This window comes from Botryllus schlosseri, chromosome 11, assembly GCF_051294905.1.
Source record: "Botryllus schlosseri isolate E-star chromosome 11, Bs_hap1, whole genome shotgun sequence".
In the NCBI taxonomy this organism is placed as follows: Eukaryota; Metazoa; Chordata; class Ascidiacea; order Stolidobranchia; family Styelidae; genus Botryllus; species Botryllus schlosseri.
Window position 1 is genome coordinate 15,578,168 of NC_137246.1, and position 24,783 is coordinate 15,602,950.

A 24,783-nucleotide genomic window follows, 5' to 3' on the forward strand; every position below is an offset into this window, starting at 1 on the left:
TCTGAGAATTGAGAAGTAGAGCAATATTTAGATTTTCGGAATCAGTGCTATAGTTATATTAGATTAATATCAGTTATTATAAATTCTGATTTATTTACGATGAATTGCGCTAGCACAGTATGAATATTATCCTACGAGTTTTTACAGAAAATATTGCGCCCACAACGAATCCCATGTAGTGAGTTCGAATTAGTACTACCATGAAGTCATGAATTTTCGATTGTGGCGAAACAATTATTGGCATGTATGGCTCTTTGGGAGTTAAAATGAAAAATATAGGGCCAACATGACTCTTCAGACGAAAAAGACGACCACTGCTATATATAATGCTTAACAAATGCGCCTATTCCCCACCAGAAACCCTTGAATTCCCCACCAGTGGGGAATCCCCAACCGGTTGGGAACCACTGAATCAGAGCAAAAAACATCGAATTTTAAATTGAAGTTTGGAACGTGGTTTTCCGCATAGCCGCGTTTATGGTTTGCGCTGAGCGTACGTCACAATGGTGCAAGTGTTGTACGAAGCTGTCTAAAAGTAGCCTACAACTCTTTTCATGTTAGTTATATTCGAAAGCTACGTTAAATTCCGACAGTGCAATTAAGCGACACTTGGGAGAACAATAGAGGCTATAGCAAATAGCAAAGTCGCATTTCTTCAAGGGATAGCCTACAGAACGATCACAATCAAGTTATTGGATTTCATCGGGACTTCGCGATCTTCGCCTTGAAGTAACTTCAATAGAACCACGTATAAAAATGTAATATCAAAATAGTACATTGGAGCTGTATGAATTTGACGTAATTAAAATTAGAGGCAATTTTGATTTGTGGATGTTGACTGGTCCGCGACACTTGTTCTCAAGTTTTGCCGGTCCACGAGATCAAAAAGGTTGAAAACCACTGGTATGCAGGATACGTATTGTGAAGCGATCGACCGAAATGCGTAGACTGAGCAGTAAGCACTATATACAAAATAAATACTAGTGAATTTTCAACCAAATCCCTCGAGTTCGCTCCGATCGGTATAGCAGTAAAACAATTGCGGATAACACGCCAGAGCCGTGCAAGACTCTCTGTCGCAATAAAAGTGCTTCGGAATGGCAGAATAATAAACGGCCTACTTACAGGTTTCGTGCATGTCGCGATAAATTTGTCCCCAGGATTATTATCGGTAATGAATCCTATAATTCAGGAAAAAACATCACGGATCCGTAAATGGATCGTAGCGCGACACCACACGATTTGCATAAGAGACTACAGCTTCGTTACAGTGAATAAATCGATATAGGAATATACGTTATCAAAGTTATTTCGAAAATTTAGTAGTTATATTAATGTATTTTTGCTTATCTGGAATTGGGAGTTCGTGGTGCGAGGTGTGCTCGTGTGTAGTACAAACACATTTCGGAGATCTGGCTCGTATTTTCGCATCTGCAATTCTACATTCCACGCGTTTCGCTACGCGACTGTAGATCAATTCAAGTCTGTTCTCTGTCCTCTTATGCCTCAAACTTGATTGTTGTGATTGTGATCGAGAATTTCATTCTCGCACAAATGAATAGAGAGGATTCGGCATTTCATTATTCGTATATTGTACCCTCAAAGTTCTGTGAGTCTTAGAATTTCAAACTTATAATGACATCTTGATCGCAGCGTCACATTTACAATAGCTTATATTTGCAACTAAAACTACTTCGTACTGACTGACTGGATATGGCGCGGCTTCCACAGGTACAAATACTTGATTGCAAATGTTAATGCATGTTGCTGAATAACACAAGTTTTGCTTTCTGTTCTCCGCGCGTTTTCTTTGAGATCCAACTGCTCCATCTGTTGCTGGCAGGAACATCTTCATCGTCATCATCAGATAGTGATGATAGCGGCACAGTGGTTCGAGATATAATAGACGAATCCCCCGTGATCGAACCTCCCGTCATAGAAACAGAAGTACTTCATCAGGCAGCTCCTCCAGCACGAGATCTTCAAGATGACGAAAAACGAGACGAGCAAGCTTCTCGTATTAGGTAATGTGCGTGTAAATTGTAAATTATTTTCTATCAATTTCATTTTCCCTTGTTATTGATGAAATGGTTTCGTATTCCCATTCAATAGTTTTGGGGATTGCGTATTTTAGACAAGTTCCTTTTCTTATACTCCTAGTGTATTTGGCATCGTTTGAACAGAGAATTGTTGAAATAGAACTACTAACACTATAATTTGTATGGACTTGCGCATTCTCGAATAAGCTAATTTTATCGATGTATATACGACGAGATCATATCGAAATCGCAGGCCGTTTGATGTGACTGTTGATAAGATTCAGGTAAATTTACTAGATAGATAATTTAAATTAGCCTATAAGTGTCTTGACGAGTAGGCCTATCTGGTTATACCATGCGTGACTTTTTGAAAGTAACATATTATTCCAATACTTCGTTCAGTGTACATGAAATTAATATATATGTACATATATTTTACAGTGCAGTAGAGCCACGTCAAGTTACTACCAGATCCTCGTCGTCTGATGACTCAGATGCATCCGACGGAAGGCAAACACAAGCGAAACCCGTTTTCCTAGACAATGACGGGTTAGTGTGATTTCTCATAAGAATAATACTAACTCATTGGTATACAGCCAAAACTGTAGCTTGATGATACTTACATTATTCCCTTTCAAATACACTCATGTAATTGAAGATCAATTGGCAAAGTCATCTCGTCCTCATCATCATCATCGTCAAACAAGCAAAAGAAATACACGAAGAAGAGCAGCCCTAAATTGAGGTCAGATTCCTTTGTAATGTATATGCCACTTCATCACGGCTACAATAGCCTGTCAACGTACACCTTAGCATTCCTTTGCTTGAATGACTACTGATGCAATTTACAATGGTTGGCGATATATGACAGTTTCCAGTCATATGTGAACTTTGTCACTATAAATCGACTATATATCTCAAGGGTCTCAAACTCAAATGTGTTTTATGGTGCTGCGGCCCGCGGGGTATTCAATGTATTTCCGAGTATGCCTTATTTGATGGACTTTTAGACTGGCATTTCGCACACATCGTGAAAATGTGATTTACTATTGTGAATTCACGCCTGACACGAAAAAATTATATTTTTAAATATTTGAAGAAATTTGTTGTTCTGCTTGGTGCTTGGCATAGTTGGTCAGAGTAGGCAGTTATAGATAGGCCTACTACGCGAGAGTAAAAATGCATCATGACATCGTAAAAGCTGCCCCGTTATAATTTGGAAGCTAACAGACATTTTACTTGCCACAATTATAGGTACATTATCTCAAAAGTTAACAAAGATTGACCTGATATCAGAGCATTTGAGCAGTACAGCCTAATCCGGGTTACAGGCATACTCCTGATAACTAGGCTATTGACCATTTCATTACCAAAGTCAAATTAAATCAGCGTTAGATTTACCTTCGAATATTGGAAAAGATCAGTGTTGGGATCAAGTCACTACCTTCGAGTCACGAGTCATCTCGAGTCATTGCAGATTTTGACTCGAGTCAAGTCAAGTCAATCGATTTTCAAAGGTGACTCGAGTCAAGTCAAGTCAATCATTTTTTGGAGGTGACTCGAGTCAAGTCGAGTCAAGTCAAGTCAAGTCACGAGTCAAGTCACAATTCAAGTCAAATTGAATTTTCGATGTATGTAAGTCATTAAATTTTGCTAGCGGTGTGAAAGACAGATTAATTGATCATTTATCTTGAATCAAATAACGAATATCTGGTTAATATACATCCAAAAATACGTTGTATCCCTCAAGCACACGTAGAACTGCTAATAAAATACGTGAGTAACTGTACAGCTCCATTGCTACAGTCAGTTAATGTCAGCCAATATATAGGACCTAATACGAAGCTTCGAGAAGTTGAAACAAATTGACATGGTGCAAATGCCTACACTACCCAATACCCATCTACACATCCGTAAGAATCTAAACGTACAAACTATATTTGTTTGATTTAAATCATACAAGAGGGTTGGTAAATGTGAGCACTGCGTAACGTAGGCCTAGGCATTTAGCCGTCTAAGAAACAGAGACACATTGCTATTTAGATTATTCTTCTACTCCTACTGCTACGGAAGCGTAAGCTGTGATCGTTTAGTTTGCGGTCAATTTATTTGTGATCTAACAATGGAGGATCAGTGCAACGTACAATCAGTTAATGACCGGTTGTTCTCACGAGTGACACCGGGGCATCTCGAACAATCCGAACATACGCAAAATACAGTGATTTATTCGACAACGTTTACTTGATGACTTGAAATTGACTCGGAAATTTTGCTCCGAGTCACGAGTCAATGCACAATTTTGATGCTCCGAGTCAAGTCAAGTCAAGTCATTTTTCCAAAGTGACTCGAGTCAAGTCAAGTCATACGAAAAAGTTGACTCGAGTCATCCCAACACTGGAAAAGATCAAAACAACTTGAATATACTGATTCATTTACTATAGCTATAGAAATGTCCAATCACTCGCCACCTTTAATAAGCGATAATATCATGGATAAAGAAACCTAAGATTACGCAGGAGATAACTAACTACACAGCAAGGGACAACAGAATGCAAATGGTTGCCATACCGACCTGCTTAGAGAGCTAAATACACAACGCAACACAAGCTACAACCTTTTGATATATTACGATTTCCCATAACAGTTTGATGGTTTGTTGCGTCCGTGGTTGTACCCAGTCACAACATTCCGAGTCGCAAGTCTTTCTCTGATTGTAACGTTTGACCCGACTCAACTCGAGTCCTTCTTGTTTGTTAGTGTTATTCATGGTGTTTGTCGACTACGATGGTCATTTAACCAGCCCAATGTTCGTCATTTTTATTCCGTATAGCTGCCGACTTGTAGCACGGCCCACTTCTGTAGGCTTTTACAAGACACCGCTTACACGGATCATATGGCGAGGAGAAGCCCAGATAAACCTCCAACACTTGGGTAGGAATTCTGGAGTCGACCTCGGTGGGACTCGAACCCGCAAGCCATTGGTGTTCCAGCTGTGGATTCTACCAGTACGCTGTCTCGCCACACATCGAGTCCTTATTTTATCACCCATTCAGTCCGAGTTCGAGTAATTCTACAAAATGTCGCGCCCAGGTACAAATCACAATTTTCAGTCACGAATTATGTCAATGGGTCATGTTCTATCATCATAAACAGGTAATATGACGTAATAGCTGATCTTCCAGCGCATGGTAACTTTTGAAAGTGATGTGATAAGTGCAGCTTGATGAGTAGTTTCCAGGTTTTGAGCAGTTTTAGACCGAATTTTCAGTTCTTGCAAAGATATGTGGCAGTAAAATATTGTCGAATAGTTCAAAATCCAAAATACCGACGCGGCTCGCACAAAATGATCTCGCGGGCCGCGTGTTTAGAGACCCCTGATATATTTACACGTGTTACAACATCCCATCAGACTTTGAAATATCTGCTACGCGGAAATGATATTATCGGCCAGCAGATGCCACATGTGGTATCCAATGCGAAGTCGCCGGGTTGAATATCCAAAATTTTGTTGTTAGCAAAATCTACACCTCCTCCCCCGGGTACAGATATGTCGGTGCAGTCTTAGATATGCAATTTCCAAACCAAGGTATTTACGATACATTATTATTTGAATTATTTTCGGTTGGCAGATCAAAGAGAAGAGATGATTCAGATTCTTCATCCTCGTCGTCATCCTCAGAGACCAAGGATGCATCTTCAATTGAAAATCCAGCACCAGATAGGTAAACCACCACGATCCAATCGTTATTGCTGCCAGCAATACAAGTATGGTTACATTTAAAACAAATGGTTGTTTTAAACAGTGTCTTAAGCTAAGGCCTTTTTAAAAAAACTGTGTTTTTTCAAGTTGTATAATTATGTCATAATTGTGTAAATACTTTCCAAAAAACATTTACACCTGACATATCCGACGTATACGATATGGAATGGCTGGAATCCTCGAAATAGTCGGCTCAACAGCTATATTCCGTAGATATAGATCATTGATACGGAATGAAATGTTCTGATGATGATGACCGCTGACCGTAAAAATGCTGTATGAAGATGTAGTCCTGGTTAAGAAAGTTTCCGGCCGTATATGACAGGGGTTGGACCCTATTTCGCCAAAGGAGCTATATTTACCCTATGTTTTCAATTGTCAATGTTAATCGACATCGACATTACAATGTTTGTTTTATATAGATTTTTGTTTTAAATGCAACCCTAAATACAAGGGCAGTGCCATAGTTCTTGAGCTTGTCGAGTTGACAGAGACTTGTAGGCGTACAATATTTGTCTTTAACAAACTTTGTTACAGCATTTTAGAAATGGCGGTATGAAATGTTGTAGGAGTGTTACGAGGGGATCATATCTGAATAATTCATTCCTGTAAATTTGGATGTTTTCACTGTAATGCAATATGCAATGTGATCTGTCGTACTGACACATTTCGCGTTTGTATTTTTCATGTGAGCCTAATAAACGAAAGTGAGAAATTCGCATAGTAAACCAATATTTGTGGTTGTTCATAATCAATACTTTCAACATTCAATATTAGCGCCATCAAAGCAAGAGCACCAATTCAAGTGGATTCTGGTTCGTCTTCATCGAGCGATACAGATGACTCACAAAAAAAGGTTGGATCGAAACCCATGTCCGAAGAAATCGAGAAGTTTGTGCTTGATTTTGCAACTTTCCTATGTATTTTCCATCTATACATATGTAACAGGAGTCCAAAAGGCAAAGTGTCTCAAAATTCCGCACCCTCATCTTCTTCGTCATCAGCATCTTCAACAAAACAAAAGAAATACACCAAAAAGAAAAGTCCAAAGTGGCCAAGGTTGGTTCTGGTACCGGTTTTCATATCAAATGATAATCTCCCACGAACGCAAAATTATATGGAGTATTTTAAGCAACCACACGTGTGAACAGGATCATCAATCCAAACACTTGTATGGTTATTGGTTATATAACTACAATCTACACGAGATGTTCTAAAATTTTAGAGACAACAATTCATCCTCTTCATCCGAGTCGGGATCCAAACGTTCCTCATCATCATCATCCTCCACCTCAACTCCTCGCCGCGGCAAAGTCGCACGAAGACGCAAATATTACGAGAGCTTGTCCCCTGACCATCAGCCCCACTATAGTGACGAGGAGAGCAGGTATCATATTACATAACATGGAACCGTGTCCAAATTTCTATACGTGTTACGGTATTTAGAAGCTTGTCGCCTTCATCGGGCAGACCCAGTATTACTACCGACAGAGACGGGAATTTGGTCGTTCGAGACAACGGTCACATTCGGGAGATTGATGTCGATGATCCAGAAGATATGAAGTTGCTACAGAGACACAGCTTTCCAAATCAGAAAAGCAAAGTACGGGGTTCATTTTAGTTTCCAGTAGGGGCGAGATTATTATATTCATTTTATGTAAATAGCATGCCGACCACCACACACCAGCCTGTCACCGAACTCAAATGTAGAATCCCAGTTTCCCAGGCACCTACAAGTCAAATGATGCACCTCAGATTACGGCTACTATTTGCAACTGATGTAAAAGACCTGCTTATATAGCTGATGATCCACAATGCAATAACTGATGCAGATACTTTATTAAAGCGACCCGCGGCGGAGCGGAATACACTCCCCTCCCCGCAGGCAACCAGACAGAAAAAATACAATTGCATGATCAATCTCACTGGCTTACGCATAACAGCAGACGCTGCGTCAAATAGATTCAAATATAGGTGCCCGCTAGTAATGGCATTTTCTCCGACCAAAGATAGAAATGTATGACTAAACTCCAAACTTGATGAGATTTACAGAGCAGAAAGAAATTTAACTTAAGATCTAGAGTTCTATATATCCCTGGAATCAGCAATACAATTTGTGCACTGATGTTATATATCAGATGGATATTTATTGCGTAAACTTTTTTATAGATGGAATCTTCGTCATCATCGAGCGACAATGACCATACGAGTAAACATGTAAGTCCACTCTCGGCAAGTATTACAAAACTCGAACCTCCCCGCAATGCCAGCACATCATCATCCAGTAGTAGCGATAATGATCGAGATCATACCCCAACCGCAACTGATCCCTTTGTGGTTTTGGAAACATCATCACCAATTAAAGAGGCTAAAGTTGTTTCAAAGCCTGCATCATCATCGTCATCGTCAAGTTCTGAAGATGAACCTATAACCGTCACACCATTGAAAAAAGAAGTCGAGTCTAAATCAAGCAGCGATTCGGAAGATGCTAAAAGCAATCCAGCCTCGGTCAAGTCTGATAAAACAATCCAGGATCAAGATGATCGAGATATCGTGGTTACTCCAGCAATCAAAATCGAGGACAACGTAGCTTCGGCCGAGTCGTCATCCAGTAGTTCATCGGAATCTGAATATGAAAGCGCAAAGAGCAGAGACAGTACCGAGAATTTGGACAAACCCTATGCAGAAGTAGCGCCGAAGATCTCCACAAAAATATCTTTATCGAGCTCCAGTGATTCCGACTCAAACGACAAACGTCAAACTCCTGCAAGGTCCAGCAGCACCAGCAGCAGTGACTACCAAGATTCATTTTTGGTAGGAGCAACAAAACAGATACATAACACCGAGAAAGGTTCGTCTTCTTCTTCGTCGTCTGCCTCCGAAACAGATGAAGATATAGAACAACAGTATGACATAATCCATGCGCAAGAACCGATAGCACAGGAAAAGATTAAGTCTGCAGAATATCAAATTCCGCTTAAGACAGGCGATGAACTGATAGTCGCGCCGGTTTCAATTGAAATTTCAGAGTACCATTCATCTAGTGACAGCGATTCTGATAGCAATCAACTTAAGTCATCACCTTCTCCGCACTCAGAAAGTATCTCTAAGCAAACACATTCTGATTCGTCTTCTAGTAGCGATTCCGATAACGACCGCAAGTGTGTTTCAATTGAGGCTTCACTGGAATCTGTCAAAAAAGAAGATATATCGAATTTAAAGATGGACACATCCAATAGGGATTCGGAATCTGACTCCGATTTGTTGAAATCGTCATCTCCGCAGCATTCTTCCGCAGCAGATCCCGTAAAGATCTCCAAAAAATCACAGTCGTCGTCATCAAGTGATTCAGACTCCGATATGCTAAAATCGTCACCTCGTCCAATCATCGGAAAAGTCGCTGACATGAATAATCAAGAATCCTCATCAAGCTCGAGTGATTCAGAAGATGATGGCGAAGAAAAAACTGCTACCTCGAGCAATCCGGATAAAGAATCCCGCAATATAATTTCTGACTACGTGAAAGAAAATGCACCTGACGACGTAGTATCACGACATAGTAAAGATGAAGAATCAATGTCTAGCTCAAGTGATACTGCAAGTGATAGCGAGAAAGATATGGCGAAGCGTGCCAAAGTGCGGGAATTGAGATCGTCGTCGTCAAGGTCCAGCGATTCTGAAATTAATGACGGAAAACTCAGTGACAAACCTGACCAAGAGACAATCGCGAAGGCATCATCCTCAAGCTCTAGCGAACCTGACAATATTGACGAGAGAGATGGTGTAAAGACAAGCAAAGCGACAGAATCGATGTCATCATCATCAAGTTCCAGTGATTCTGAAAATGATAACGAAGAATTGGACACGAAGGAAAATTCATCTGGTGCTGATTTCCTTAACACCAAAACGTCACCAAGTGAACACAGAGTATCAATGTCCTCTGCTAGCTCTAGTGCGTCGGAAAATGGGGAAGAAAAATACCAAGACGCCAGAAACATCGCTGTACGACAGACAGTCCCAGTAGTTTCAACACCAAGTAAAGACATGGAATCGATGTCATCGTCTTCAAGCTCAAGTGAATCGGATCATCCTTCCCGTTCTGGGGATGATGTACATGTCTCATCCTCTAGTGGTTCATCTGATGCTGAAAGTAGTGCAGGTGACCAAGAGAAACCCAGTGACGGAATGGATTCGGATAAGGCTGAGGAACTAATCCAGAGAAAATCTTCCACCTCAAGCTTTGATGATCTGGAAAATGAGATCCTTCAGTTGAAGAATGCTGAAATGAAAAAGAAACCACATGCATCGTCATCGTCAAGCAGTTCGAACTCTGATGATGAGGAAAAGCCAAAAGAGCTTGAAAGGGCAGCAGAAAGTTCGAAGCCTCGCTCTAGAACAGCATCTTCGTCGTCAAGCAGTTCGAATTCTGATGATGAGGAAAAGCCAAAAGAACTTGAAAAGGCAGTAGAAAGTTCGACACCTCGTTCTAGAACTGGATCGTCATCATCAAGCAGTTCGAATTCTGATGATGAGGGAAAGCCAAAAGAACTTGAAAAGGCAGCAGAAAGTTCGAAGCCTCGCTCTAGAACAGCATCTTCGTCGTCAAGCAGTTCGAATTCTGATGATGAGGAAAAGCCAAAAGAACTTCAAAAGGCAGTAGAAAGTTCGAAACCTCGTTCTAGAACTGGATCGTCATCGTCAAGCAGTTCGAATTCTGATGATGAGGGAAAGCCAAAAGAACTTGAAAAGGCAGAAGAAAGTTCGAAACCTCGTTCTAGAACTGGATCGACATCATCAAGCAGTTCGAATTCTGATGATGAGGAAAAGCCAAAAGAACTCGAAAAGGCAGAAGAAAGTTCGAAGCCTCGCTCAGGAACAGCATCGTCATCGTCAAGCAGTTCGAATACTGATAACGAGGAAAATCTCAAAGTCATTGAAAAGCCATTTGAAAGTTCGAAACCTCGTTCTAGGACTGTATCGTCATCGTCAAACAGTTCGAATTCTGATAATGAGGGAAAGCCAAAAGAACTTGAAAAGGCAGAAGAAAGATCGAAACCTCATTCGATATCTTTGTCGTCGTCAAGCAGATCAAATTCTGACGAAGAAAGGACCAAAGAAATTGAAAAGGCAGTAGAAAGTGTGAAACCTCGTTCTATAACTGCATCGTCATCGTCAAGCAGTTCGAATTCTGATGATGAGGAAAAGCAAAAAGAACTTGAAAAGACAGAAGAAATTTCGAAACCTCGTTCGAGAACTGCATCGTCATCGTCAAGCAGTTCGAATTCTGATAACGAGGATAAGCTCAAAGTAATTGAAAAGGCATTAGAAAGTTCGCCACCTCGCTCCAGAACTGTCTCATCATCGTCAAGCAGTTCGAATTCTGATAATAAGGGAAGGCCAAAAGAACTTGAAAAGGCAAAAGAAAGTTCGAAACCTCGTTCTAGAACTGCATCATCTTCGTCAAGCAGTTCGAATTCTGATAATGAGGGAAAGCCAAAAGAACTTGAAAAGGCAGAAGAAAGATCGAAACTTCGTTCTAGAACTGGATCGTCATCATCAAGCAGTTCGAATTCGGACGAGGAAAGGCCCAAAGAAATTGAAAAGGCAGAAGAAAGTTCGAAACCTCGTTCGAGAACTGCATCGTCATTGTCAAGCAGTTCGAATTCTGATAACGAGGAAAAGCTCAAAGTAATTGAAAAGGCATTAGAAAGTTCGACACCTCGCTCCAGAACTGTCTCATCATCGTCAAGCAGTTCGAATTCTGATAATGAGGGAAAGCCAAAAGAACTTGAAAAGGCAGAAGAAAGTTCAAAACCTCGTTCTAGAACTGGATCGTCATCATCAAGCAGTTCGAATTCAGACGAGGAAAGGCCCAAAGAAATTGAAAAGGCAGAAGAAAGTTCAAAACCTCGTTCTAGAACTGGATCGTCATCATCAAGCAGTTCGAATTCGGACGAGGAAAGGCCCAAAGAAATTGAAAAGGCAGAAGAAAGTTCGAAACCTCATTCGAGAACTGCATCGTCATCGTCAAGCAGTTCGAATTCTGATAATGAGGGAAAGCCAAAAGAACTTGAAAAGGCAGAAGAAAGTTCGAAACCTCGTTCTAGAACTGGATCGTCATCATCAAGCAGTTCGAATTCGGACGAGGAAAGGGCCAAAGAAATTGAAAAGACAGAAGAAAGTTCGAAACCTCGTTCGAGAACTGCATCGTCATCGTCAAGCAGTTCGAATTCTGATGATGAGGAAAATCCATCAGAACTTGAAAAGGCAGAAGAAAGACCGAAACCTCGTTCTAGAACTGGATCGTCATCATCAAGCAGTTCGAATTCGGACGAGGAAAGGCCCAAAGAAATTGAAAAGGCAGAAGAAAGTTCGAAACCTCGTTCGAGAACTGGATCGTCATCGTCAAGCAGTTCGAATTCTGATAATGAGGGAAATCCAAAAGAACTGGAAAAGGCAGAAGAAAAATCGAAACCTCGTTCTAGAACTGGATCGTCATCATCAACCAGTTCGAATTCGGACGAGGAAAGGCCCAAAGAAATTGAAAAGACAGAAGAAAGTTTGAAACCTCGTTCTAGAACTGCATCGTCATCGTCAAGCAGTTCGAATTCTGATGATGAGGAAAAGCAAAAAGAAATTGAAAACGCATTAGAAAGTTTGAAATCTCGTTCGAGAACTGCATCGTCATCGTCAAGCAATTCGAATTCTGATAACGTGGAAAAGCTCAAAGTAATTAAAAAGGCATTAGAAAGTTCGACACCTCGCTCCAGAACTGTCTCATCATCGTCAAGCAGTTCAAATTCTGATGATGAGGAAAAGCCATCAGAACTTGAAAAGGCAGAAGAAAGTTCGAAACCTCGTTCCAGAACGGCATCGTCATCGTCAAGCAGTTCAAATTCTGGTGATGAGGAAAAGCCAAAAGAACTTGAAAAGGCAGAAGAAAGTTCGAAACCTCGTTCTAGAACTGGATCGTCATCATCAAGCAGTTCGAATTCGGACGAGGAAAGGCCCAAAGAAATTGAAAAGGCAGAAGAAATTTCGAAACCTCGTTCGAGAACTGCATCGTCATCGTCAAGCAGTTCGAATTCTGATAACGAGGATAAGCTCAAAGTAATTGAAAAGGCATTAGAAAGTTCGACATCTCGCTCCAGAACTGTCTCATCATCGTCAAGCAGTTCGAATTCTGATGGTGAGGAAAAGCAATCAGAACTTGAAAAGGCAGAAGAAAGACCGAAACCTCGTTCTAGAACTGCATCATCGTCGTCAAACAGTTCGAATTCTGATAATGAGAGAAAGCCAAAAGAACTTGAAAAGGCAGAAGAAAGATCGAAACCTCGTTCTAGAACGGGATCGTCATCATCAAGCAGTTCGAATTCGGACGAGGAAAGGCCCAAAGAAATTGAAAAGGCAGAAGAAAGTTCGAAACCTCGTTCGAGAACTGCATCGTCATCGTCAAGCAGTTCGAATTCTGATGATGAGGAAAAGCCATCAGAACTTGAAAAGGCAGAAGAAAGATCGAAACCTCGTTCTAGAACTGGATCGTCATCATCAAGGAGTTCGAATTCGGACGAGGAAGGTCCCAAAGAAATTGAAAACGCATTAGAAAGTTTGAAACCTCGTTCGAGAACTGCATCGTCATCGTCAAGCAGTTCGAATTCTGATGATGAGGAAAAGCCATCAGAACTTGAAAAGGCAGAAGAAAGATCGAAACCTCGTTCTAGAACTGGATCGTCATCATCAAGCAGTTCGAATTCGGACGAGGAAGGTCCCAAAGAAATTGAAAACGCATTAGAAAGTTTGAAACCTCGTTCGAGAACTGCATCGTCATCGTCAAGCAGTTCGAATTCTGATGATGAGGAAAAGCCATCAGAACTTGAAAAGGCAGAAGAAAGATCGAAACTTCGTTCTAGAACGCGATCGTCATCATCAAGCAGTTCGAATTCGGACGAGGAAAGGCCCAAAGAAATTGAAAGGGCGGAAGAAAGTTCGAAACTTCGTTCGAGAACTGCATCGTCATCGTCAAGCAGTTCGAATTCTGATGATGAGGAAAAGCCATCAGAACTTGAAAAGGCAGAAGAAAGATCGAAACCTCGTTCTAGAACTGGATCGTCATCATCAAGCAGTTCGAATTCGGACGAGGAAGGTCCCAAAGAAATTGAAAACGCATTAGAAAGTTTGAAACCTCGTTCGAGAACTGCATCGTCATCGTCAAGCAGTTCGAATTCTGATGATGAGGAAAAGCCATCAGAACTTGAAAAGGCAGAAGAAAGATCGAAACCTCGTTCTAGAACTGGATCGTCATCATCAAGCAGTTCGAATTCGGACGAGGAAAGGCCCAAAGTAATTGAAAACGCATTAGAAAGTTTGAAACCTCGTTCTAGAACTGCATCGTCATCATCAACCAGTTCGAATTCTGATGATGAGGAAAAGCCAAAAGAACTTGAAAAGACAGAAGAAGGTTCGTCACCTCGTTCTAGAACGGCATCGTCATCGTCAAGCAGTTCGAATTCTGATGACGAGGAAAAGCCAAAAGAACTTGAAAAGGCAGAAGAAAGTTTGAAACCTCGTTCTAGAACTGCATCGTCATCGTCAAGCAGTTCGAATTCTGATGATGAGGAAAAGCCAAAAGAACTTGAAAAGACAGAAGAAAGTTTGAAGCCTCGTTCGAGAACTGCATCGTCATCGTCAAGCAGTTCGAATTCTGATGATGAGGAAAAGCCATCAGAACTTGAAAAGGCAGAAGAAAGATCGAAACCTCGTTCTAGAACTGTATCGTCATCATCAAGCAGTTCGAATTCGGACGAGGAAAGGCCCAAAGAAATTGAAAACGCATTAGAAAGTTTGAAACCTCGTTCTAGAACTGCATCGTCATCGTCAAGCAGTTCGAATTCTGATGATGAGGAAAAGCCAAAAGAACTTGAAAAGACAGAAGAAGGTTCGTCACCTCGTTCTAGAACTGCATCGTCATCGTCAAGCAGTTCGAATTCTGATGACGAGGAAATGCCAAAAGAACTTGAAAAGGCAGAAGAAAGTTTGAAGCCTCGGTCTAGAACTGCATCGTCCTCGTCAAGCAGTTCAAATTCTGATGCGGAGGAAAAGTCAACAGAACCTGGAAGGATAGAAGAAAATTCACAATCCCACCCCAGACTTTCATCGTCATCATCATCGAGTAGTTCACATACTGCCGACGAAGACCACATTATTTCATATTCTCAGAAAGTCGAGGAAGAATTTGAGCCAAAAACATCTCATGATGGTTCCAGTTCTAACTCATCGTCTTCTAGCGGCAGCGAAGAGGAAGCCCGCCAAAATACGTCATCCTCATCGAGCTCATCTGATGATGAATCGCCCAAAACACCGATTAAAAACCGTGATGACATCGTTCTCACATCAGGGTGGAGAAAAGCAGTGAGACTGTTGGATTTAATAAGAGCAAAACTGGTGCTGGAGTCTACCGTTAAAAAACTAGAAAGCGGTCAGGTGACTGAAGCGGAAGTCCAAGAGGACTTGAAGCAATATTTGAAAGGCAATGAACCGATCGCGGGAATCTTGAAAGTTGAAACGGGCGAAAAAATTTCTCTTCACGCCGCGTGCAAGAAGGGGATCATCCGTAGGGGGACTGCTTTGAGTTTATTGGAAGCTCAAGCCGCTACTGGTAGCATAATAAATCCTGTCACTGCCGACAAAATGTCCGTGAAAGAGGCCGTCAAAGAAAGCCTTGTCGACCGACAGTTCCAAGCTGTTTTGGAAAGGGCCGAGCGCGCCGTTCACGGATACAAGTCGCGGCTATCACCTCAACCTCTTTCTCTATTTCAAGCCATGAAAAAGAAACTAGTTATTGAAAACCATGGTATCAGGCTGCTAGAAGCTCAAATTGCCACTGGAGGTAGGTTTTTTATTGGAAATCCTAAGCTACGAGAGTTTCTAGCGCACCAGCTTACCCACGAGTAGGCTTAGATGCTAGGCATAATGTGTAAGACAGGGGTGGGCAAACTACGGCCTGCGGGCCGCAACACCGTTTTGTGCGGCCCGAAAGAGTCTAAAGAAACTTTTATAAAATATTGATAAAATGCGTACTAAAAATCCAATTAATACAGGGACATGATAAAACTTTTTCAGAGTATATTTCACCATGATAATTCTGAGACAGTGGTTCTCAAACTGGGGGCGCGACGCTGAGCTCAACTGAAAATGTTTTTGCGCTCCGCGCGATTGCCATCCGATTCAGAATTATTGCTCTGTATTTACTCTGAATTTCACATTTAAAAATCTCTCATCCACAGTCGTAACCTTCCACGCCATCAATATATCAGTTAGGTTTGCTAGCATCCTGGTTGAGTTTTTTGATGTGACGATGAGGGGGCGCGAAATCTTTCACCATCATTAGGGGGCGTGTCGTGAAAAGTTTGAGAACCACTGTTCTAAGGTAAATACTTCCTATATTATTTTTTATGTTCAATTTAGCTTTCAATACAACATCCATTGTAGCAGTATATTTATTAAACTCGAAGACTTTTCGGGTGCCTCTTTTCAAGAGTTATCGGCACACTAAAGGGATTTAAACAGATTTAAAAGCAAAACCAAAAAGGCAAAGTATGACGCAACAATCAAAATCACAGACCATGAAATTCGCATCGTATCAATGGCAACAATAACAAACTATGAAGTATACGGACATACGGTACTATAGTAGCAGCACAATTTGTAAATAAACAATTACACGCACGGAACAACACGCACTAATGAGAAATTTGTAGGTTATAGAGGAAATCTTTCTGTCTGCATAAAATAGGTTTGCTCAACTGGATAATAGTAGACTCCAACACTTTTAAATGAAACACAGACCTACCACGCGCAATGACAGTGAACATATTGTCATCATAGTGCTGTGCACAGGCAAGGTTTTCGCTCAGATGCTGACCGATTGACGAAGCATATGCTTGGTAATCATCATAGCAGTCTGTTTTTGCAGCCAATTTGCACTGACGTGTGAGCTCCGTGCGATCATTTGCGCATGTTTTTGACCGAATCAATTTTGGGATATGCTGCTTAATACGCTCAAACAATCTTTGAGATGTACGTCCTACATACCTACTATCACAGTGGCACTTGTATTGGTAAACAACATTACTTGCATCAAAGGCAGGAAGTACATCTTTTCGAGAGTTGGGTAACAAGGGTTTCGTCGTGTACACTACATGCGTGTTAACGCTGTAGTAGCAACGGTGAACAGCCGATTTAATAAGCTTTTCAAATCGGCTAGACACGTTACCTAGCCAAGGTAGGTGTAAAAATGCCGGGCATTTTTCTGGGCCATACTTTGGAGCTGTATCCGATTTTTTCAATACCCTAGAGATGGAGCATTTTAATATGTGGTCCGGATAGCCATTTTTGGAGAGAATCAAGTGGATATCATCCAATTCGCGTGACAGTTTTTCCGGTGAGCAAAGGCGCAAGGCGCGATTAACGAGAGATGAAATGAGGTTTAATTTACGCCGCTTCGGGCAGAATGAATCCCAACGAATATAATGACCAGTGAAAGTAGGTTTTCTGTACACCGACGTTAAAAACGTTTGTCCTGATCTCTCTACTAAGACGTCTAAAAAGGGAAGGGCAGCATCAGTTTCCTTTTCCACGGTAAATTGTAGAGCTGGATGGAGACAATTCAATTTTTCGAAGAAATTATTACACTCTCGCTCATTTTTAAAGGCAACAAAGGTGTCATCGACATATCTAAAATAGAGGAGAGGTTTTGCGACGTTTTCAAACAATTTCTTTTCATGGTATCCCACGAATATATCGGCCAGACTAGGTCCCAACGGTGAACCCATCGAAATACCATTGCATTGACGGAACATCGTGTCATTAAAGCTGAATTCAACGCTACTAGTAGCAGTTTGCAACAATTCAAGAAATATTTCACGCGGTAGTTTCGGAGGTTCGAGCGTGCCATCATAAAGCGCGTCTGCGCAGATTTCGAAAGTTTCCGACAATGGTACGTTAGTAAAAAGACTTTTCACATCAAATGAGCTAAGAAATACATTGGACGGATTTAATTTGGCGCGTTTTAATTCGTCTACAAACGTGAACGAGTCGCGAACGCAGTGGTGCGTGTACAAGGATCGAACTGGCTCAATGACGGTGTTAAGCCATTTGGCTAAATTATGCTGTGCCGATCCACACATAGACAATATGGGGCGAAGAGGTACGTTATCTTTATGTGTTTTCGGTAAACCGTACATACGCGGCCGTTGTGATCCCGTTGGGCGTAGAGACTCGTACAGATTTGAGGGAAGTACTCCATCCTTCTTCAGTTTGAGAAGGCGACGCTGCAGCGTCATTTCTAACTTGCGCGTGTTATCGTTCATGTCGGCAGGACCCAGGTTGGTGAACTTTGACGAATCTTGAAGAATGGATTCCATTTTCATGTTGTAATCTGCCCGGTTCAAAATCACAACTCCAGAACCTTTGTCAGGTTTTGTGATGCAAATTTTTCCGTTTGAACGTAAGGATTTGATGGCTTTAAGACAATCCTTGTTCATCAGAAAATCACCGGCGTCCACTGGGGTGCCACAATACGCATGTGCAAGATCACTGAGCTTAGCTTTCATCGCAGAAAAATATTCCGGAGATAATGGTCTATGGTGTTGTAGTTGACCAATTAATACCTCGAAATCGGCGAATATTTCTTCTCTCTTGACGTTGTTGGGAGGCAAACAAAAATCCAATCCATGAGACAATACAAATTCTTCGATATCACTGAGTTTATAACTAGAGAGATTTGCTATGATTTTCTTCCCCGTACTTGGCGAATTTCCAAACCGATTTTGAAATAAAACGATAACACGCGCAAGTTAGAAATGAAGCTGCAGCGTCGCCTTCTCAAACTGAAGAAGGATGGAGTACTTCCCTCAAATCTGTACGAGTCTCTACGCCCAACGGGATCACAACGGCCGCGTATGTACGGTTTACCGAAAACACATAAAGATAACGTACCTCTTCGCCCCATATTGTCTATGTGTGGATCGGCACAGCATAATTTAGCCAAATGGCTTAACACCGTCATTGAGCCAGTTCGATCCTTGTATACGCACCACTGCGTTCGCGACTCGTTCACGTTTGTAGACGAATTAAAACGCGCCAAATTAAATCCGTCCAATGTATTTCTTAGCTCATTTGATGTGAAAAGTCTTTTTACTAACGTACCATTGTCGGAAACTTTCGAAATCTGCGCAGACGCGCTTTATGATGGCACGCTCGAGCCTCCGAAACTACCGCGTGAAATATTTCTTGAATTGTTGCAAACTGCTACTAGTAGCGTTGAATTCAGCTTTAATGACACGATGTTCCGTCAATGCAATGGTATTTCGATGGGTTCACCGTTGGGACCTAGTCTGGCCGATATATTCGTGGGATACCATGAAAAGAAATTGTTTGAAAACGTCGCAAAACCTCTCCTCTATTTTAGATATGTCGATGACACCTTTGTTGCCTTTAAAAATGAGCGAGAGTGTAATAATTTCTTCGAAAAATTGAATTGTCTCCATCCAGCTCTACAATTTACCGTGGAAAAGGAAACTGATGCTGCCCTTCCCTTTTTAGACGTCTTAGTAGAGAGATCAGGACAAACGTTTTTAACGTCGGTGTACAGAAAACCTACTTTCACTGGTCATTATATTCGTTGGGATTCATTCTGCCCGAAGCGGCGTAAATTAAACCTCATTTCATCTCTCGTTAATCGCGCCTTGCGCCTTTGCTCACCGGAAAAACTGTCACGCGAATTGGATGATATCCACTTGATTCTCTCCAAAAATGGCTATCCGGACCACATATTAAAATGCTCCATCTCTAGGGTATTGAAAAAATCGGATACAGCTCCAAAGTATGGCCCAGAAAAATGCCCGGCATTTTTACACCTACCTTGGCTAGGTAACGTGTCTAGCCGATTTGAAAAGCTTATTAAATCGGCTGTTCACCGTTGCTACTACAGCGTTAACACGCATGTAGTGTACACGACGAAACCCTTGTTACCCAACTCTCGAAAAGATGTACTTCCTGCCTTTGATGCAAGTAATGTTGTTTACCAATACAAGTGCCACTGTGATAGTAGGTATGTAGGACGTACATCTCAAAGATTGTTTGAGCGTATTAAGCAGCATATCCCAAAATTGATTCGGTCAAAAACATGCGCAAATGATCGCACGGAGCTCACACGTCAGTGCAAATTGGCTGCAAAAACAGACTGCTATGATGATTACCAAGCATATGCTTCGTCAATCGGTCAGCATCTGAGCGAAAACCTTGCCTGTGCACAGCACTATGATGACAATATGTTCACTGTCATTGCGCGTGGTAGGTCTGTGTTTCATTTAAAAGTGTTGGAGTCTACTATTATCCAGTTGAGCAAACCTATTTTATGCAGACAGAAAGATTTCCTCTATAACCTACAAATTTCTCATTAGTGCGTGTTGTTCCGTGCGTGTAATTGTTTATTTACAAATTGTGCTGCTACTATAGTACCGTATGTCCGTATACTTCATAGTTTGTTATTGTTGCCATTGATACGATGCGAATTTCATGGTCTGTGATTTTGATTGTTGCGTCATACTTTGCCTTTTTGGTTTTGCTTTTAAATCTGTTTAAATCCCTTTAGTGTGCCGATAACTCTTGAAAAGAGGCACCCGAAAAGTCTTCGAGTTTAATAAATATACTGCTACAATGGATGTTGTATTGAAAGCTATATTCAAGTTCTGTACCACGAACCAGCTATTTATGTTCAATTTCTGGCGCGACAGCCTGATCTCAAGGCCGGCGCAGTTTGAAAGGTTTCAACTGCTAAACATCACAGAAATCCTAAACGAGATTGGCATGATTCGGATCACGAGTGTGATTTCATATTGGCCACTCCAGTTTTAATTATTTCAGTGATTTGCTTATTAAAAATGATTCGCGCGTGTCTTAGGCAGATTCGTTCTCTGTATGCGTCGAATTGGGGTATTTATATTTTATCTACACATAGTAGAAGCTAACATGGTTATGATGCTGTCAGCATTGTGTGTCCTGGAACTGAACCGAAAGTGGAATTAGTAAATCTATGAACAGATCGCTTTTCACATTTTTAAATTTCAATCCTGTTCTAAGAATCGGGAAAACCGACTTTCATCTCTATAGTTTTGACAAATTGGTTATTGAGGTCGACCAGCCTAAAAAATCTCGCCACTGTTTCTGACGCGCGTACGATATCATTAAAGCAATGTTAGTATTGTTTTACATAAGCATACATTTTATCTCCATGTTCTCACTATATAATCAAATACCAATATTGCGTTTTGGTTTATAATCCCAATTTTATATAATGCGGCCCGCGAGCTCAAAAGTTTGCCTACCCCTGGTGTAAGACGTGGATTTACTTCAAGCTTTCATGTTGATTATTAGTAGCCTACCTGGTTGGTATACGTGCTCAGTACCGAATTGCTTCAAGTAGATTTTGTCTACTTGCAGTAATTCCTCAAGTTGTTATGATCTAGACTAGACTCTAGACTACTTCTACTTTTACTGCATGGACAGTTTTCTATGCAAATCTAGACATAAGCTACTTACTTTTCCATTTATTTGTAAATCGCTACTTCTACTTTTACTTGAGTGGAAATTGACGGCGTTACTTCTGCTTCTACTCGAGTACCTATAGTGACTATTGACCACCTCGGCTTGTAGTTATATGCACGTCGTCGTGGTTTCATTAATCAACTTGTGTCTTAGATATAGTTGCGAGGTAATCTGGTGTTCATTCAACATATCAGACTGTTGTAAATCTACCTGCTTCAATACATTTATACGCAACAGCACCAGACTATCTCACAGCTACCTTATAGACATTTCTGAGTCTAACTGTTATTTTGATTTCATAAATATTTATATCCTGATCAGATGTCCTGCACTCATTTTTACAGGCATTATCGACCCCGTTGCGAATCATCGACTCCCGGTTGAAGTCGCTTACGAGCGAGGTCTATTTGACGAGAGATTGCAGAAAATACTTGAAGATCCTTCTGACGATACAAAAGGATTCTTCGATCCAAACACGAAGGAAAATCTTACTTATTTGGATTTGATGGAAAGATGCCTCTTTGATGAAGAGACAAATCTTCTTCTGTTGCCACTTCACGAAGGAGAACAACTAACCAAGTACATTGAAAAATACAAAAGTGGTAGCGTGCGTAACATTCGGAGAAGTAACCGCAGCAGCATTGATTCAGCCACCAGTGAGACCTAGCGAATTGTACCAAAGCTGTCATTTTACTCCTGGAGAAAGGGTTGTGAAGCACATCTACATCATGCTGACCACTTCGGTACATTGACTTTCTCTTCCAGTCCATGTCTAATTTTCTTCGAAGTTGAGACTTTTATGGAGTTCACTTATATGCACAATTGAATCTGGAGCTTTTTCATACTTCTGGCTCAATTTAAAATAGCCATATTCGTATGACATCTGAAAGTATCTGTTTTCCATCCACGACTTCTGCACATATTCTTAGCTTGTACCCATCATAACTGATGCATATATCGACTTGGCATCACTCTAACTCAACCAGTATATTGCATTCACCTCAACTGACACTGTATTTCGATTTCCTTGTAAGTTTATATGTAGTCTATATGCTTTGAATATTAAACATCAAGCCCTTTATAATTCATATGAAAGTCACAGTCAATATTTATAGTGCACCTGCACAAGTTATCATCTATTAGTTACTCTATACAAGTATTACGGAACATATATTAGATAATATATCCTCTTCGTTGCATGTAAAATGGTATACCTACCAATATTATTTAAAGTATAGGTCGTTTGGAAGTAACAAGTCCAATGAATTTTCATTTGATAAATAACTATTCTTCAAGTGGATGTAGATGTACGACTTGGATAATATTCACCTCTATATCGTTGCAAAATAGTCTAATCAAATAAGTAGTTACGGTTCGACGTATGATAAATATAGGCTCCTCCTCGCCACCTCATCCGCGTCAGCGGTGTCTTACAAAAACCTAGAGGTGGGTCGTGCTATAAATCGGCAGTTACGGAAAATAAGAAGAATATCGGCCTGGTGTAAATGACCATAGTAGTCGACAAACACCATGAATACCCCAAAAACAAACAATAAATCGATGTCTGACTTTTCTAATGATATTTATTGGCCTATATGTATTTGATAAGTATTTACAATATGTTCTCTCTCCTAACTCTTGTATATACTTCTAATGTCAATATTCCCTTATCGAATATAATGCCTACTTCGATATGAATGCTAGATAGGCAGGTTTCATGCCATGTCTCGTACGGAAACATGTTGTTAGGCTACATACAGGTTTATAGATTTCAAGAGTTGAGAATTGCAAAGAGCTTCACCACTGATTTTACACTGCCAGCCAGGCAATGTAGCACCAGTCAGTCAGTCTATATATTGCAGTTTACAAAATGTAGTGGTGGGTCGTTGAACGTTTTGAAATCAGAAATTGGGTCGCGATCATAAAAAGGTTGGGGGCCACAGGCCTAGGCTAGAACTTGAAGTAAGTGGCATGAGGAAAACGTGTCAGCGTGCCGTCAATCAGTCGATGTTCTAATTCGTTTGTTTTTAATATTATTATGAGATGTAAACACGACATAAGGCTGTACAAGTGTACATCAATTATAAGCTACGATGAAATATGTGAAGTGAAGACTATCAGGAGAAGATCCACCTTGCGGTTCGCTGGGTCACGGTCAAGCTTCACTGCACTATTGCCATATCAAAGGAACGCGTCGGTTTGCTTCATTTTATAAACAAACGTTCGCGGTATTCATATTCAGCGTCGGGAGTCGTGTACGAGAACGATTTTGAGAAATCCTCTTTATTCATTCCTCCTAAAATAAACATGTTTAGGTAGGTTTCGACGTTTAGTACCGCCTAACGTGGAGAAATCTTTTTCGTTTCGTATATTTATGTGTTATAGTTGAGTCAGGGACTGTCAGAGTAGGCTTTATTTCGTGATATCCCGACCTAGTGGGTGGTGAGTGGTGACATGACTGTTTGATATAATAGTAGCGCAATTAAATCGTGTTGTGCTCAATTATAAATAGTGTACCTTGATGAATTATGTTGCATCGGGCCACCCTGTCATTGCTGTCACCCCAGAGTGGAATCGGTGGCAACGGCACGCACAATGTCAGATGTCACGCGAGTCGCGAGCATTTATATCTGATCACGTCGATTAATGAATTATGCTGACGTCACAAAGCGATACCAGAGTCCAGATCCAGAATAATGCGCTTGTGCTTTACGATGAATGCAAGCAAGCGTGGCATTTGCGCAACAGCGAATATACGGCCTACGGCGTAACTGTTAAAAGTTTACTTTATATAGCGTAACCCTAGTCCGGCGTATACCAGGTCTATTTTGGCACATTGTGTCGTTTAATAAGTAATTCAGTATCGAATCAGAACGAAAAATATTTACGTCACGCGGATGAAATTTTCCAATCATGCGAGAAATCTGTCTGTCACGCACAACATGTTGTCGAAAACAACCACCGATTCCAGTCTGGCTGTCACCCCATCCAGAGTGGAATCGGTGGCAACGGCACGCGCAACGTCACGCGAGCAATTACGTCTGATCACACCGATTAATGAATTATGCTGACGTCACAAAGCGATACCAGAGTCCAGATCGCGAATAAGGCGATTGCGCTTTACAATGAACACAAGCCAGCGTGGCATTTGCGCAACAGCGAATATACGGCGTAGTATACCCTAGTATGGCGTACACCAGGTCTATTTTCGCACATTGTATCGTTTAACAGGTAATTCAGCACCGAACAAAGCGAAAAATGTTTCCGTCACGCAAATTAATTTTCCAATCACACGAGAAATCCGTCTGTCACGCACAACATGTTGTCGAAAACAACTACTGGTACCGATTCCAGTCTGGCACCCCATGATCTCTATAA

The 24,783-nt window shown here is 41.0% G+C and overlaps 1 protein-coding gene and 1 long non-coding RNA gene across 5 annotated transcripts in view; one reads left to right on the forward strand and one right to left on the reverse strand.

Moving 5' to 3' along the window:
• The window catches only part of LOC145451120 (uncharacterized), a 39,745-nt gene extending 16,608 nt beyond the window's left edge, over positions 1-23,137 (forward strand). For 2 of the 4 annotated variants that reach the window (XM_080329609.1, XM_080329611.1), the window contains 10 exons: positions 1,844-2,024; positions 2,481-2,588; positions 2,698-2,784; positions 5,669-5,761; positions 6,577-6,690; positions 6,748-6,858; positions 7,025-7,186; positions 7,246-7,402; positions 7,969-15,685; positions 21,750-23,137. In XM_080329609.1, coding sequence (XP_080185735.1) covers positions 1,844-2,024; positions 2,481-2,588; positions 2,698-2,784; positions 5,669-5,761; positions 6,577-6,690; positions 6,748-6,858; positions 7,025-7,186; positions 7,246-7,402; positions 7,969-15,685; positions 21,750-22,072 — 9,053 coding nt within the window. In that variant the 3' untranslated portion in view covers positions 22,073-23,137. The remainder of the gene's footprint in view (positions 1-1,843; positions 2,025-2,480; positions 2,589-2,697; positions 2,785-5,668; positions 5,762-6,576; positions 6,691-6,747; positions 6,859-7,024; positions 7,187-7,245; positions 7,403-7,968; positions 15,686-21,749) is intronic. The other 2 variants (XM_080329610.1, XM_080329612.1) reach the window with 2 other exon arrangements.
• The window catches only part of LOC145451150 (uncharacterized), a 48,571-nt gene that overhangs the window by 8,987 nt on the left and 14,801 nt on the right, over positions 1-24,783 (reverse strand). The window lies entirely within an intron of this gene.